The 17544-nt window shown below is 37.8% G+C and overlaps 1 protein-coding gene across 2 annotated transcripts in view; it reads left to right on the plus strand.

Annotated features, from left to right (window-relative positions):
- Positions 1-17544, plus strand: part of MED13 (mediator complex subunit 13) — a 59211-nt gene that overhangs the window by 26017 nt on the left and 15650 nt on the right. For both annotated transcript variants that reach the window (XR_003254441.1, XM_026071407.1), the window contains exons 4-13: positions 2065-2210; positions 3312-3509; positions 4745-4939; positions 6252-6414; positions 6719-6829; positions 8924-9607; positions 13686-13902; positions 14856-14940; positions 15331-15452; positions 17452-17542. Coding sequence is in view for 1 of the 2 variants with exons in the window: in XM_026071407.1 (XP_025927192.1) it covers positions 2065-2210; positions 3312-3509; positions 4745-4939; positions 6252-6414; positions 6719-6829; positions 8924-9607; positions 13686-13902; positions 14856-14940; positions 15331-15452; positions 17452-17542 (2012 nt within the window). In the remaining variant the exon portion in view is untranslated. The remainder of the gene's footprint in view (positions 1-2064; positions 2211-3311; positions 3510-4744; positions 4940-6251; positions 6415-6718; positions 6830-8923; positions 9608-13685; positions 13903-14855; positions 14941-15330; positions 15453-17451; positions 17543-17544) is intronic.

Below are 17544 nucleotides of genomic sequence, written 5' to 3' on the forward strand. Positions count from 1 at the left end.
ACCTAATCTAAATCTGTTGGTACTCGAAGCCATACGTTTGACACTGTAGCCTGCCTGCCTTCTCGCTGTGATGGTGAGAAGCAACCCTGGTGGCTGCTCTCTGAGTCTTTGGGGCAAGTTGAGATTTAGAACACTTCAGATTCCAGACTAGTGGAGGAGACATCTGGAAAATGCCACTAAAAACATATCCAGTAACTGTACCTGTGGGGGTTTAGTATGGTTGTCTAGACACTTGGAGTTTGTCAGTGCTTCAGTGGCCTCGAGGCCTGTTCGGATCCTTTTCAGGTATGCAAAATTTGCTTTTTGTTCTTGCGCTGTAGTCTAATAAATGCAAGTGTTTCACAAGGTCAGAGAGCATGTGCTCAGTCCTGGGCTTTTTAACTGATGGGGTCTAATTTTCTTTTTTGGAGAAACAGTGGTGTTGCCTTCATGTAGTCTTTTTAGGGTGACTGTAGTTCATGGAGGGACTTTTCCATTTGACCTTGCAATAATGCACTAGTATCTGCTGTTTTGCCTCAGTTCAGTTAGTTAATTTCCCATGGCTTTTTTCTTTTGTTTTAATGAGACTGAGCAGGTGCTTGATACCATCTTCCTTATGGAAAAGGAGTTATTTTCTATTCAGTAGTCTATTAAGTACTTTTTAAGGTTCTCCTTGACTTTCATTCTTTTATTACTCAAATGCTTTGGACCTAATTTAATGTCCCTTGTAAATAACCTCATCCTGCTCTTAAACATCTGTCCTTTTCCTGTGGGAGTCTTTTGGTCTGGCAGACACTTGAGGTAATTTGAAGCTAATATAACTCAAAATTGCTGTGCCTGTGCAACTTCCTTTAAATAAATAAAATCAGAGGTAGCTTACTTGGATGGAACTGGGTACGAAGACGTACTGTTCGTGTGGCTTGGCAGAGATCTGAAGTTTTCTGGTTTCTTTGACTTCCCATTCTCTTCCTGCCCCTTATTTAAAATTAGTAGAATATATTTCACGTAAAACACCAAATGATTTGGATGTATCACTGACTACTTTGACAGTTGTACTTGCAGATTTTTATCTATATTTTCGTAACAAAACAACAGACAGGGCTGTAAAAACTGGGACGTCTCTGAAGTCTGATCTTGGGAGGGGAAAGCTTTCACCGACTTAACTAATAACCGACTATGCACAGCACATTATAAACAGGCTTTCTTTAATTCACAGTTGCATAGAGGAGGTATATAGTATTTGTCTGGTTTTGCTGTACGGGACTCTTTGCTTATCTCTGTCTTCTCTGGTAACAGAAGTTATCAGTGAAGCATCTGATATTAAACAGATATTTGCTTTAACTTAAGTCATTGCTAAATAAGGTTATTATTTCTTTTAATTGATACTATCTTCCCTTTTGTGTGTAGGTATGGAAGTTCGTTTTTAGTTACTTGAATGACTTCAGGAGCATGAAGATGAGATTCAATTAAAAAAAATACCTTGCCCCCAAATGAACAAGAAAACTTCCCAAAGTTGTTTCCTTTCCTTTTCCCACTTTTTAAATGAGCTACTTGTTTGCAAATACTTGATATAAATCAATGATATAAAACATAAATTTGCTTCGTGGATCTGTGACAGGAGAACTTGGATATGAACTTGTTAAAAAAATTAATGAATGATCAGAAATATCTTTCTAGGTTTTTTAAAAATATAAAAGATATCTTGAAATAGATATGTATAAAATGTTAAGTTATAGTTTGCTTTCTTTCAGTTGACCTGCAAAAAAATGGATTTTAAATTTCCTCTAGACATCAGAACATAAAATCTCAATCTAAAGAGACTGAGCACTTAGTGTCTCTTGATTTGTACCTGATTGATTTTTATGTCCTTGACTCTAATGCTGGAATACTTTGTAGATGTTGTAAGGGAACATGTATTTAGTATTTGCTTGTTATTTAGATAGAAGGGTGGGGGTTTTTAAGTACTCATTAATGAATATTTTGGGAGGAAATACCTTCAAATTAGTGAGGCTATCATCAGCTTCTCAATTTTTAAGTGATATACTTTTTTTTTCCTCTTCTCCCCCTCCCCTCTTCTTTCCCTAGTGAGCACCTGTCCTGCTCATTCACCTTTTTCTTACATGGAGATAGCAATGTTTGCACCAGTGTGGAAATCAGTCAGCATCAACCTGTGTACCTGCTTAGTGAAGAACACCTCACTCTTGCCCAGCAGTCTAACAGCCCTTTTCAAGGTAGGTTTTGCCAGTCAGTTATGAGTATTAAAATTAATCCTTTATCAGAATGAGGACTTAAAGCAAAACTGGAAGTGGGGAGTAGAGATATTCTCTTCTGTGCTGGTTAACTGTTCTACCCAAACTTCCTCTGTCTTGACATAGCCAGCCAAAAACCAGTTGGTGTGCCTCAGATCTCCTGCAGGTGGATGATTTCAATATTGCTCTTCTGGCATTATAGCCAAATTTCTTCCTGACAGAATAAACTTAACTTCCAAGTATTGTCCAATTGGTGACTTAAATATTTTACTTTTTCAACAATGTTTTCAACGTCCTTTTTAACCCCTACATACCTTCCTCGACCACTCTTTTAGAAATCCGTTTCTAACTTGGCATACTTAACCTGTTCACTCCCCTTTCCTTTTATTTGGCTCTTCCTTGCCTGTAAATCCCTTTGGTTCCACCAGCAGATGCAGGCTATCCTCTCGAAGACAAAGGAGTGATGAGGCCTGAATCTGGTTAGTGGGCTGTCTGCTTGATCATTGCCTGACTTGGACACACCTGTGTTGGCTATAGAAATCAGTTCTCCTGCATGACCACACACTGCCCTTGTTTATTAATGCTCAATGTTCAAACTTGCTTTCTTTGAATGCAATTTTACAGCAGCTGTGCTTTCCTAATATGTACAAGACTAAACATGAAATGGATTATTTCCTGGTATATACATGGCATTGTTGTTGTAACTGTACCAAGCAGAACGAAAGGATGGGGAAACAACTTTATCAGAATTTGAAACTGTGTTTCTTTATCCCACCTGTATGTTACAGATTCATTGGTAGCCAGGATGAAAATTTGCTCCTTGCTTGTTTAAACAGATTAATTTGTAATTGTTATTGTGATACCTTGGCTCTTGCAGTGCATATACATTTAACAATACATACCTGCTATCAACAACTTGAGGTTCAGTATAGTAAAATGTGATCAAGGTGCATTCTAGCTTACCAATGGTAAGTGGTTTATTTGGTCTAGAGAGTGGCTGAAGTAACAGTAATGCTTTTTCAGTGGGGAAGAGTAAAGTTTGGTTAAATGTAGTCTTTAATGTATTTGTGTTTGTCTTTTCAGTTATTCTAAGTCCCTTTGGATTAAATGGCACACTCACAGGGCAATCATTTAAGCTTTCTGATTCATCGACAAAAAAGCTTATTGGTGAATGGAAACAATTCTATCCTGTCACATCTAACTTGAAGGAAGGATCTGAGGAAAAACAAGAAGAAATGGATTGGGAGGATGATTCTCTAGCTGCTGTGGAAGTTCTTGTTGGTGCGTGATCTGACTACCTTTTAATTAAATGAACTGGGTGGTTAGGTCTTCAAAATTTTGAATACCAAAGCGAACACATTTTATTCTTTTGCAGCCATTTGCAACTGCCGCTGGTCTCTTGTTTTCCTGTTTAGTGCTCAAGCCTATCTAAAATTAGTGGCTGCTTAAAATGGGTTTTGCAGACCTATTAGGAGGAACTTTTTATTTTTTTAATTGGGCTCTGAGAAGTAAGACTATCATGAAAAAGAAAAAATAATAAAAAAGACTACACTATCACTATTGATATCTGAGATGCATCAAAAGCATGTTGTGCTCTTTCAATTTCTGTGCAAATTCAAACAGAACAGACATGCCTTTCAGGGATTTCTTCAAAACCACAATCCTGGAGAACTTAAAGTACTGAGGCACTGCATTTATCTGCTACTGTTCCCTAAAATCTAAGCCTCTGGGACATGGTAGTCTGTTCCTCCACTTCTGGGTACTGACCTTTGATTTGCTAACTAATATAATCATTTCTCTGTAATAAGTGATACAAGCTTGTATTGCACTGATGCCTGGAGACCCTGATGATGGTGGGGATGGGAACACTGTCAGTTTTAAGTGATGCTAAAAATAGGTCCTCAATCTTCTTCATAAAATAAAATGATAGAAGCAGATAGTAGCATGTAGATACCAGGGCTGTCTCTGCCTGTTTATACAATGTGGTGGGTTTTTTTTCTTTTAATTCTTCCTCCCAAATCTTCTGAACAAAGCAAATCATAAATTAATAATGAGGGTGAGAAAGGAGCCTTTTTGTCCAAGGACAATGCTTTAGTAGATAGAAAGGGTAAGCAAACTTATGAGTGACTGGTAAGATTATCCTTTTGTTGACTATTCTAAATCTAAGTTTTTTGTCGAGAGTAGCCTGTAATAATGTTGTGGACAGCAGTTTTTGGCACAGTGACTACATAAGTGTCAAAACTCCTGAAAGGATGTTGTGGGCCTTGTTGTAAGGCAAGTATTAAATCTCGCAGTCTGAGTGTCCTGTTCAGATAGGTTTCTTAGTTGCAATGCAGCAAAAAGAGCTACAGTATTGTGGTGTGACTTCGTTCTCTCATGCTTTTGTGTTCATGCAGAAGTTTATAGAATTTCTTGTAGACTTATAAAACTTCCAAGTCAGCCTTTACCCAGTGCTTGAGGATGAAGCTGAAGGTAAAATCAACTTGCTCTTTTTTTTCTTTTTTTCTTCTCTCCAGCTGGTGTGCGAATGGTGTACCCAGCATGCTTCGTTTTAGTTCCTCAGACAGACATCCCTGCTCCTAGCACTGTTGGGGCGTCTCACTGTTCAACTACTTGCTTGGGTGTCCACCAAGTGCCTGCTTCCACAAGAGATCCTGCCATGTCATCAGTAACTCTGACTCCACCAACATCCCCAGAGGAGGTTCAAACAGGTATAATACAATGGTCTTTTTCATGTGGGAAATCGTTTTGAGGGTTTCTCCTTTACGTCTGTCAGTGTTTGGGAAGGATTTGGACGTTCTCTGTACAATTGACTTGTTACCAAAACCACGTTTCTTTAGTCACGCATCTGTTGTAGTAAAACACGTGAAATTTCTGTAAGTTGGTAAAATGTGGACTGCTTTTGTACCTGATGCTGTTGTCTAGTCCTTTCATGTTTCTGTGGTCAAGCTTGTTTGCTGCGTGTATTTTAGAGTAGCTTTTTAAACCTCATTGTGCATCTCTATCAGTATCAAGCAAGGTGGCATTTTTGGCCTTTTCACAGTCCTAGGAAGTGTGTCTGTAGTTAAGTTTCTAAGAAGGCTGTGTGCCCTCTGAACTGTAAGTAGTGATTCCTGAAAGCTGTTTTAACTCAGAGAGGGTAAGGATCACTGGTATTTTTAGATGACATTATATACAACTCTTGTGCAGACAAGGTTTTGCTGTTTTGTTTGGTTGGGGTTTTTTTGTGCTTCTCTTACCCTCATTTGACAATGTTTTTTTGTGGTGGTGGTGGTTTGGTTTTGTTTTTTTCCCCTAAACTGTAAAATGGGAAAGTTTGTGGTGGTCTCCTAATCTGTGAAGGAGGAGAATGATTAAAGTGTGATCAAACCATGCAGCTGCGCAAAACACCTCTTTATATGCAGACCACTGCTTTGGAAGTTTGTAGTGTTTTGGAACTTCTGCCCCTGCTACTGATTACTTGAGGTCTATTCTGAAACGTATTTAGCCTCATTCTTTTCCCTTCTGTGTGGTGTTCAAGTTGACAAAGTATGCCTTGTTTTAAGAGGGATCTGTGCTTTCCAATCGCATATAGAAAAGCACTAATCAGAGGTGGCAAAAATAGTTTGTTTTGGAGGCAGCAATCAGTGTTCCATAACATCTGAAAGGAGTAGGCTTCAGGGGACTACTAAACACTGTTGAATTCACTAACAGGTAGCTATGCTCAAGTTTTCCTAGTGTATGAGCAATATTCTATTTCAGGTCTGTGTAGTTTCTGGAAAAATAACAGCTAGCCCTGTTTTAATGTAAACATATATCCTGTTTTATTTTATTTTATTTTTATGCGAGGTAACCATGTTATAATAATCTTCTACTATACCTAAATTTTCTATCTGTTTTTATTCCTTAACATTGAGTTAAGAAGATACTCTTTCTTCCCAAAATGTTTCAGTGTTGGCTGAATTACTTTGGAATAATAAAGATTCTGAGTGTATTAACTCATTGCCTAAAACTATTTTTCTTTTCTCTGGTACTGCTTTTCAGTTGATGCTCAGTCTGCCCAGAAATGGGTGAAGTTTTCTTCTGTTTCTGATGGATTTATCTCTGACAGTACTAGCCATCATGGTGGCAAAATACCTAGAAAACTAGCCAATCAAGTGGTGGACAGAGTTTGGCAAGAATGCAATATGAATAGAGCACAGAACAAGTACGTACTTGCTTTGTGAAAAATACACCATCTTATGTTCATTTGCTGTTGAAGGTGGTTCTGGCAAAGATGCTATGGCTGCTAGTAGAACGTGATTTACCCTTAGTTTTAAAACATCTTAAAGTTAATTTGCTCCTAACTAGTGATTTTTTTTTTTTCTCAATTTAATGTGTTAGTAAAGGATTACTTATTATTTCTGTCTTTGAATCCTTTATCACAAAACTGCTGTTGAGGTTTGACAGAGGATAAGGAAAGGAAAGAATATATGTTGTTCCCAAATAACTCCCCCCATATTGAATTGTAGGCGGAAGTATTCTGCTACATCAAACGGCTTGTGTGATGAAGAGACGGCTGACAAGGTAGCATCCTGGGATTTTGTTGAAGCCACGCAGAGGACAAATTGCAATTGTTCAAGGTACAGTACTTGGCACTCCTACAGTCCAGCAGTGTACTTTGAGATTGAAGTGCTCAGGAGAGGACTCCTGATGACTGCTTTGGAAATAATTAACAATAGATGTTTGCATGAAAGCTGTGTCAAAATTCATTTCCCCATGTCCTAAATATCATTGTAGGTCTTGAAATGTTTGCCCATTAAGGTAATACAGAGTCTTTATAAGTGTGAATCATTTGAGTGGACCTACTAGCAGTTCAGTGACAGTTTCAGAGACTTGCTCTGGAATTCTTGTGTAAGGGTAGAAACTATCAGATAGGCAACTTTCTCAGGCTGTAATGGAGAGGAAATGCGTATTTATTACGAATTAAGAATCTCTTCTAGTAAGCTGTGGCATTAGCCTTGAAGGGAAAAAAGCCATTAGTCAAAAGCAAGGTGATTGTGGCTTTGGGTCTTGATGACAATGAAAAAACCAGCTTTACTACTTGGGAAATACTGCATTCCTGGGGCATACACACATGAAACTGTGAGTTAACTGCTATTATATGCTTTGGGTATGAGCTAGGGGGGACTTAAAACACAGGGAGGAGGGGAGTTTGGATTTAACTTCCAGTTTTTATTATGACTCTTGCTTTGAAACTCTGAGAAAAATTGTTATCACTAGAAGCAATGACACCGACTGTTAATACATTTAAAATAAATGGAAGCATGATTAATTTTAGTGAAGCTTCAATTTTTGTACTTATTGTAGAATATTAATCTTTTGAGTGACTGAGGTGTTGCAAACATTTAAACACTTTCTGCGATTTAAATCATTATGCTGATTACCCTGCAAATTGAATATTGGAATCTTCAAAAGTTAATGTCTGGAGGATGTAGCATTTTTGAAGAAAAGCATTTTTCTTCTTTGAAAAGGTTGTTTTAAGTTCAGATTCTGATAGATGCTAGCAGCCTGAGAAGTGCTGGAAGGTGGAGGGGGATTAAATATTCTGTTAAAGGAGAAGTTATGTATGATAGCACTGTTAAGAGAAAACTGTCAATTAACTGTGTGAGGTAAATATTAAAAATATGCAGTTACCTCAAGAGAAATGGCTTGGGCTTGAAAATTCTTATTCTATTTTGAATTATAGGCAGTGAAAAATGTGTACCTGTGTATAAGAGTTTAAAGTAGAAATAGAATATGATACCTCTCATCTTTTATTCTTACTTAATCCTGGTTTTTAATATAAGGTGCATACTTCTTAACTTCCCTGACTGAAGAGTGACAGAGAATACCCAGACATTGAAGATGTTCATGCAATTGAATAGCTTAATCATAAATGTTTCATTCCAGATTTTGATATTTCATGTCTCTTATTCTGGCAAATGATCTAGCAAGTTGGCATCTTGGTTCTTTCACACTTCGTGGAAGTACTGTGTTTCCGATCTGACTTTTCACAAATGTTTATATTTAATTGAACTGCAAGATGAGAATTTTAAACTCAGGTGCATTTATACTGTAAAAATTAACTGTGTTAATGGAGTTGAGACATTATGAGTTTTCTCCTGTTGTTTCCACACTTGCTAAATTTGTGGGTAAATAGCTTTTTATAGGACTGTGGCTTGACTTCTAGATTCTTGATGTTAATCTTCCATTCCTTAACCCATAAAGACTTGCACAGCACTATCAGTCAGTAGTGATGCTTGAAAGTAAGAAGTAGCTTAGCTAATTTTTATCTTGTTCTACTGATTTAGCAGTGTTCGCAAAAGTTCAAAGCAACTTTTGGGTGATTTTTGATGTGATTATCTATTTCTGTTAAAGGCAGGTTAAGAAATACTGCCTTCTGTCACAAGGATTGCATACATGTTGGGCTCAGGAGACAGCTGTGTGTTTTTTTTTTGTTGTTGTTTTTTAATTGTTTTAAACTGTATTCTGAAACTTTGGAATGCTACTTGAGCTTTTCAAATAAAGTTATGGTCAGAAAGAGGTAGTTTTGCTTCAGTATGGCATCAGTTCCAGACTTCTGTAATCAGCTGTTTAATGGCTTAGAAGCTGATTCTTATCTAGTGATAAAACCATGGTAGACATATTTGAAAGATTAATATGAAGTATTTTCCCCCACTTTTTTTATTCTGCAGGCACAAAAATCTCAAACCAAGAAATTCAGGTCAACAGGGGCAGGCACCACCTGTGGGCCAGCAACAGCAAGCAGCTCCAAAGCACAAGACAAATGAGAAGCAAGACAAAGGGGATAAGCCACAAAAACGCCCTTTGACTCCTTTTCATCATCGTGTATCTATCAGTGATGATGTTGCCATGGAGGCGGATTCAGCAAGTCAGAGGCTTGTGATGACTGCACCAGACAGTCAAGTGAGATTTTCAAATATCCGAACTAATGATGTAGCAAAGACTCCTCAAATGCATAATGCTGAAATGGCAAACTCGCCTCAGCCGCCACCACTTAGTCCTCATCCATGTGATGTAGTTGATGAAGGGGTGTCCAAAGCTCCTTCTACTCCTCAGAGTCAACATTTCTATCAGATGCCAACACCAGATCCCTTGGTTCCTACAAAAACAATGGAAGACAGACTTGATGGCTTGTCTCAGCCTTTCCCAGCTCAATTCCCTGAAGTTATAGAGCCTACAATGTATGTTGGTACTGCAGTGAATTTGGAGGAAGATGAAGCTGATACTACTTGGAAGTATTATAAAGTTCCAAAGAAAAAGGATGTAGAATTCTTACCGCCTCAGCTTCCAAATGATAAGTTGAGAGATGATCCAGTAATACCTACTGGACAGGAAAATATAACATCAGTTACAGAGTAAGTAGCACTTAATATTACAGTAGTAACGTGAGAAGGTGAGGAAACAAAGGCCAAAACAGTTAACTTTGATTTAACTTAGAGGCATATGTTTGTTATCAGAAGGCAGTAGTTTCTTGTTATGAGCCAGCTTCTCACTGAAGCCAAATGATGTTCTCATCAGCTCAAGCCATACTGCTGGGTGCAAGCCTAACTTTCTGTGCTGTCCACATATAAGAAGGTAATACTTGTGAAGCATAAGTCAAATGTGTAGTAAAGGACTTTTAAAGTTTTCCTCATTAGAACTCATTAGAAAGATGAGTTTATTTTTTCTACTGCAAAATTAATCTGTAGCCAAATTGTGCATATTTGGGACTGTAAGGTAGTGTCGTGCCCTCCCCCTGCCATCCACCCAAAAAAAAAGCAGGGGGGGAGAAAACTTTCTCATTTCAATGCTTTCTTCAACAATGAAGAAAGCATGGGTGGGCTGAGCTGCAGATACCCCCTGTCAAAGTTCTTTTACCTCAGTTCCACTCTTCTCTTTATTCAGAAGAGCTCTTAGATTTTTGAAAACTGGTGTGTTAAATGACTGTTGGGAACAATGAAGAAGCTAATCTTGTTTCCTGGAAGACATTAACTTTAGTGTAGGCCACAGCTGCTACTTAGTATCAGAAATTTCTGTTGGCAATAAGGAACACATAAATTGGCATTCTTACACATGGTGCATTCTCTCCGTGATTTGATCCTGCTGTTGAACAGACATAAGGATTTGAGGTTATCTTTCAAAGAAAGCAAGTGACTGGGGTGTCTGCTTTTAGTGCTCTTGGACCTCAGATCCTACGGGAAACCCTCTTTCGTTACACAATGCTCGTCTACCTCAAAGAAACATTGAGGGAGTCAAGACTATAGATGCTCAGCCTTTAAGCTATAGGAAATGTATTTGAGATACCTTTTGAATTGTTTCTTTTACGTGCTATTTTTTACTTAAGTTGTTATGATTGTTTGAAGTAAAAATATGTAGGTTTATAATGATACTGTTTTAAAAAGGTTTTGGTTTAATGAATTGGATTTATTTGTGAAAGTGGTATCTAGCACCAAATTTTAAATCATTCCACTCTGCTGCTGACTGTTTCAGTCAGGATGAAGGATTGGGCACTGTTTTGATACTGCCTAAGTTTTGATAAATTATGGAGCTTAGAGGCATTAGACCAAAAGAATAACACTAGCATTTTTCATGTTAAAACTTGTGTTGATTTCAGTCAAAGCAAGGGGAGCTGGGTGAACTCTGTTTAACTGCAGAACGGGTCAAAATGGCTTTTCTGTCCTGGTTAAAAAACAAAACAAAAAATAAGAACCAAAAAAAAAAAACCCAAAGCAAAACCACTTGGCCCTCTGGGTTGCGTTTCCTTTGCGGTTGTACTGCCAAAGAACTTCTGCTGGTCCCCCAGCTCTTCCAGCACTTCCCTGTGAGCACTCCTAGCTTGAAGGAGGAATGCTGCGGGAAAAGGATGGTAATGGGAAGCAGCAGGTGCTGGCACGACTGTTCATGGCAATGTAGACTTTACCTGATTGGGACTTGGATGCGGAGGGTTGGGTTGTGATCCAGGTGCGAACGCATTATTGCGAATGCACCCAGAGATGCCTCTGTCAGCTCAGTTGCTCATAGACTATTTTTGGTCCAGAATTATTATTTTTTTTTTTTTTCCTGTTCAGGTGAAAGGAGACTCTTAGTGTGAATGGTGTCAAGTTATTAACATTTTTTTCAGAAGATGCAGTGTGTTTGGTTTGTGGTGGCAGAGCTGAAGTGGCTATGCACAGGACTGAAACGTTACGTTGGCCGTCTGGAAAGCCGCTGACGGCGCTGACGCTGGCTCTCGCTGCTTAGGAAAGCTGTGGGCAGGAATGAATATGCAGTAGCTGTTGCTCTGTTCTGATGAGCGTTTTGTTAGCCCTATCTTTTTGTATTAACTATTGTTTAAGAGTTTACATTAGCTAGTGCATATTTGATAACTATTTCAAGATGTGCATTTATAGGATTTTGGCACTTTTTACAAATTGATTTCAGCCTACTAGACAGAGAAAGATAGGCTCTACTTCAAGAGTTTCTTTTAGCTGTTGAAGAAATTGTCTTTCCTTGTGTGGTCTCCAGCTTAATTTAACAATTTACTAAACTTTTTTTTGTTTTGTTTTTTTGGAATATCTTGCTATTAACTTATTTTCCTCTTCAGTGCTTAAAAATACTGGAAATAGCTGCTTTCTCTTGCTGTTTTTCTCCTGGTGTTTAATTCCTGGTTCCTAGAGTTTTTTCCCCCTTTCTTATGTTAATTTTTATGGGATCTAGAAAAGAGGAAATCTTGAACTCTATCAAGTGCTACTCCAGTTATAAATGCCAGCAGCTCTTGACCAAAAATCTACATCCAGTGCACCATTTGTCAGGACGTTAATGCCTAGTAAAGATTGTAGTGAGGATGTTGCTGTGACCAGTATGGGCAGGCTTGACCTTCTTGTTAGCTGTGAGATGCTATGTGGAAGTCTGTTCTGAATTTAATAAAAATGTTGAAATGAGGGTGTGTCTTTGGAAAACACATTTCTAGGGAGATTTTTGACATTTGAGGTCTTTGTCCTTTCTACTCCTACTACTTAATATTGACAGGGATGCACAAGGCACTGAACTCCTCTGAGGAATCCCCGTGTTTCTTTGCATGCAGAGTTTCAAGTCCTTGACTTCTTAGTGTCCTTTATCACACTTTTTCTTTCTTTCTGATCTCTCAGAGAAGAAACGTAAACCTGTCTTATTCCAAACTCCAGATAGTGCCTAGAGCTAGGCTGTCAAAACCAGGCCTTACCGGAGATCGCGGTTTCTTATGGGATAGCGTTTCCTTTTGGATAGGGCTTTGAAAAGGGAAAGAGGTATGTTGAAACCTGTGTAACACTTGGACCTGAAGTGTGAAATAATCCTGCAAGGAAGTATCTCTTGGTAATCTGCATCCTTGCAACGTATGCTTTTGCCTTTTGCACGTGAGACTCTTCCATGAGTGTGTCTCGCTGGCCGTTCTGTTGCTGTTTGGGAGGAAGACGATCTCTGAACATGAAGAAATTGTGCGGCTACGTCAGTCTGACGCTGCTGAAAGAGTTCTCTTGTTTTTGAAGGGGTGCTTTCCTTGCTTGGCCCCTCTTGTGTGCTGGCATACATAAATAAACTTTCTTTGGGGCAGAAGCTAGAGGGCATATGGATAGCTAATACTCTTGACGTAGCTTGTGATAGTTTTCTGCTTGCCAGTATCTCTTTGGTGCGATACGAAAGTTACACCTGTGAAACCAGTATTCCTGACACACAACCTTAGGTTCTGTGTTCTTATTCCATTTTTGGCTCATTGTTAAGAGTATTGACAATGGCAAATGTGTGTTTATTCTGGTTAGTAATTCAGGTGTTTGTGTTGTAAGCTTAACTTATATTTAGGTAAGTACTGTAAATGACTAGTTAACGTAGTGGCATTTGTGTGCTTTGAGTAGTTATTACTTGGGGCTTTTTGGATGGCCAGACTTCATGTGTACAGCAGAATATCAGTGTGTCTGCATCTGCTTGTTATAATCACCCTTGTTGTGTTAGATGCACCTGGGTGTTGTGAGACGTACTGACTTTCTAGATTAAACTGAATTAAATGCTCAGGAATTAGACTCTTAAAAATGGAGAATTCAGCTTTGATCGCTAATTTCTAATCATTTGTTTGGGCATGGATGGGGACTGTCAGTAAATCTTTTTTTTTTTTTTAACCTGATGAGGTTTTTGTAGTGGATATAGACAGTTTAATACATCTGTACTTTCTAATAAATGACAGCTATGGCCTGGGATGAATTGGTAATCTTTATCTGGGTTGACATTGCTTGAGGAGAGATGAGAAGAATGAATCAGTGCTATGTCTGACATGTATGTAAGGAGGTTGTATTATATGACTAATGATTTCATCTTCTTCCCCAGAATTTTTCAGAAGTTGGGATGGAGGGGAAGGAGGGAAGGGAAGGTGAAGTTCTTTTTTAGAAGTTGTGTGATAGTAAAAATATTTTCATGAATAACTGATTTTATTTTTCTTCTGTACAGATTAATGGTGCAATGTAGGAAACCTTTAAAGGTTTCCGATGAACTGGTGCAACAGTATCAGAGTAAAAACCAATACCTTACAGCAGTAGTGTCGGAAGCTGACCAGGAACCTGAAATCGATCCTTATGCGTTTGTTGATGGTGATGTGGAATTCTTATTTCCTGATAGTAAAAAAGATAGGCAGAACATTGAGAGGGAAGCTGGGAAGAAACACAAGGTGAGTAAAGGAGTGAGAATACAAATTAATGATGGGATTAAAACAAACTACTTTAGCCACCAAATGTAATTGAAATCTGGCTCTGTATGTTCAGAAGTACATTTAAAAAATAAAGTTTTGTGTTTAAACGGAAACGATCAATGAAGGTACATAGCGTGCATTTAATACCTATACCACCTAACTTTTTTCAGCACGCTGGTGATGCTTTTGCACTAGGGTCTGTGGCTTAGACCGGGAGAATACTGCTGGATCGGAACCAGAATCCATCTAGCTCGGTAGTCTTTCTCTAGAAATGGGCAATAGCAGATGCTTGGGGAAGAGTGTAAGAACAAGGCAAGTGCTTTCCTCATTTGTGGAAAGCTTAGAGGAGTAAGTGGGACTGAACACTGACTAGTTGCCTGGACAGTGAGGTTTTATTTTTTATTTTATTTTTTTTCCTGCACATTAGCCAGGACTAACCATGTGAGGCTGCTACTTAAAACAAAACTACTCACTCACTCTGAATTAGGAGCTTGCATATGAAATAAATTTATGAAATAAATTGGCTTATTAGGACAGCTTAAGTATATATGCACTCCTTCATTAATAGTTACTGGTATAGTTAATGAGTAGCATTTGTTTTTTTAAATGTTTTTCAATAAGGTGTTGTAGCAAGAATCTACATCTTGATTTTTAAATTATATTGCTTATCCCCAACACAAAAAAACCCAAGATTTTCTTTCCTATCTGTGCTCTTCCTCTGTACGTTGCTGGGCTGTTGTCTGTATTCCAGGCTCCCTTCTCCCTGGGCAAGTACCACTGACCTGACCCCCAGGCTTCACCTTGCTGAGCCAGCAGGCTAATGAGAACCTGATACTTCCCAAACTTAAAGTAATTCCCATAGGCAGATAAATCCCCCTCTCCCAACAGTTCATTTAAACAGACTTTGCCCCCCTCCTTTTTTTTTAATATAGGCTGAAGATGGGACATCTAGTGTTACAGTTCTATCTCATGAAGGAGAGGATGCTATGTCTCTATTTAGTCCTTCTGTCAAGCAAGGTAAAGAGTTTTTTGTTTTGTTTTGTTTTTAATTGTGGTATATTAATGCTCTCTCGGATAGTTGATAGACTTCAATAGGTTGTGAAATTTTTACTTTATGGATTATTTTTTCCTATATTCCTATTATTTTTTCCTTGTCTCTTCAGAATCTGCTTGAAAACACCTTTTCTTTGTTAAAAGTTACAAATAAATATGTTGGCTTTAAAATCCATGTGTAAGATAGTTGAGTGGAACTGAGAACAGAGGGGTTTCTTTTTTGTTTTTCTTTTTTGTTTTTTTTTTTCTTATTAGATATGGAAATAATTTTTGAAATATATATATATTTTAATATAAATCTTGAGTGCGTGGGTTTTTTTGTTGTTGTTTTTTTAATGTTTGTTGTCTTTATAGATGCCCAACGTATTGCTGCTCATGCTCGCACTGCATCAACTAGCCTGTTCCATGAAACAGACTTGGTGGTCTCTTACACTGACCTTGACAATCTCTTCAATTCTGATGAAGATGAACTAACAGTAAGTGATCTGCAAAAATAATGGCAGCTGCCAGACAGAAAACTGCAAGGAGAACCTGTATGTTTGTTTTTTTTTGTGCTTGTAGGAAGAGAACTTAAGAACTTGTAAAACATGCATATAAACAAGTGTCAAGGCTCCCCTTTAGCAGGCATGCTCTTGTGGCTGACTCAATTACAATGATATATTTTTATAGAAACAAGCTTTTGATCTTGCATCTTTACTATGCAGACAGTACAAGCTTCTTGAATATACCTTTAGTTATCATTTTATAGATCTGAGAGGGATACTAGTGCTCTTTTCCTATGGTCTTATGTTCTGTTTACTAGTTAATGCAGCTAATACTGGAACAAAACAAACCTGTGAAAGAGGAGATGTTTAAGTGGACATTCTGCCAAATAAGCTGCTTCATTGTACCAGCTATTATCTTGTAATAGTTTCTCTTGCAGTCTCCGATGGTTCAGAATCCGTTATCTTTTTAGTTTCTATTTCAATACTCTTGGTAATCAGTTGTCTTTTTTTGAACTGTACTTTGCTCCATGCTTAATCCTAAATCCCCTTACCCAGGCAAAATACCCGTCAACTTTAATGGGAGCTGTAGCTGAGTAAGGGCTGTAGGATCTTAATAGCCATCAAAGGTCATCATTATATAAAGCAAGTGTATTTGCTCTTTGAACATGAAGACTCTTATTTTAAATAGACTTTAGTACTGTCTAAACATTGTAAAATATCTCTTGTTCTTTGAATTTCAACAGTTCTTCCCCTTCCCTCTTGTTCCAGGAATTTTGTGTTGCCCTTTCTTTTCTGTTCCTATTCATGCGCTAACATCAGTGATGTTAGTGTGACTTTAGGACTGTATCTTTCTTTCTTTTTTTCCTCTAAACCTGATAGATTGTGGGCAGACAGATTTAGCTTGCTTTTTTAAATAGATCTGCTAACAGGATGAGACTTATTTTATAACTGATTTTTTATTTCAATAGCATCATGATTTGATGGCAAAATGTTCTGTTACTAGTATTAAGTGAGGACAAATGCGAGCCCAGCTGCTAGCATGTGGCTTCTAATTTACTTATTTTTTTAATATTATATAGAATTTCTGCTTTGTATGCCCACTGTACATGAAATTCGCATTAGTTCACATGCCTGTATTGGGGGCCGAGGCTTTTAAGAGTGGACACTAAAGCTCTGTACGTAGATAAGTGTTGTACCACTTTCACTATATTATAGGTATAGCAATATGATGCTTCTAATGTGGATGCAGTTATGCATATTTAAGTTCCTTGTAGTTATATAGCTTTTTGAAAAGGAAGGAATGATAGGAATAAACTATACTTGTGCTTTATACACAACTACAGCCACAATATTGATTGAACAATTATCATTAATCTGGCTTAAAAAGTACCTAAGTCAGTTATACAGATCTTGTATTTGTATGAACACGACCTGAAAAAGTGTTTTAAAGCATCATTCTTTTCTCCCAGCCTTGCAATCCCAGTACTCCTTCTGTAAATAAGTGTGAAACACTTCTGTGTGGAGAAGAATGATGTCTTGAGAATATGAATAAGTTTGGGAGGGAGGGGCTCACGAAAATACAAGACTTACAGTGGAAAGAGAAATTGACTTTTTATCCATAACCTGTGGCAACCTAGGTGAGTGGTTGAAAGTAGCAGTTCTGAAATAGGTTTCTTGCATAGTCCTTATTTTTACATTTTAAATACCACAACTAGGAAAACCCTAATTAGTTTTTAGTGCTTCCAAGAAAATACTTTTTTGGCCTTAGTGCTTGTCTCTTGCTTGTGGAGTCAGACTAACCCTTTTGAAATATTAGATATGACTTTTTTCTTTTCTTTTTTTTTTTCTCCCCCCAGAATTCAAACAGATTTTCAAGTTCAGAGGGGGTGAGAGGAATGGCCTGAATGGCTTCATTTTTAAGATGGAGATACTTGATTGGATGTGTTCATGTCTGGAATGATTTTATTATAGTACTTCTTTTCCTTTCTAGCCTGGATCTAAAAGAACAGTGAATGGCTGTGATGACAAATCCAACTGCAAAGAGGCAAAAGCAGGAAATTTAGACCCACTGTCATGCATAAGT

This window comes from Apteryx rowi, unplaced genomic scaffold, assembly GCF_003343035.1.
Source record: "Apteryx rowi isolate R43461 unplaced genomic scaffold, aptRow1 scaffold_325, whole genome shotgun sequence".
Taxonomy (NCBI): domain Eukaryota; kingdom Metazoa; phylum Chordata; class Aves; order Apterygiformes; family Apterygidae; genus Apteryx; species Apteryx rowi.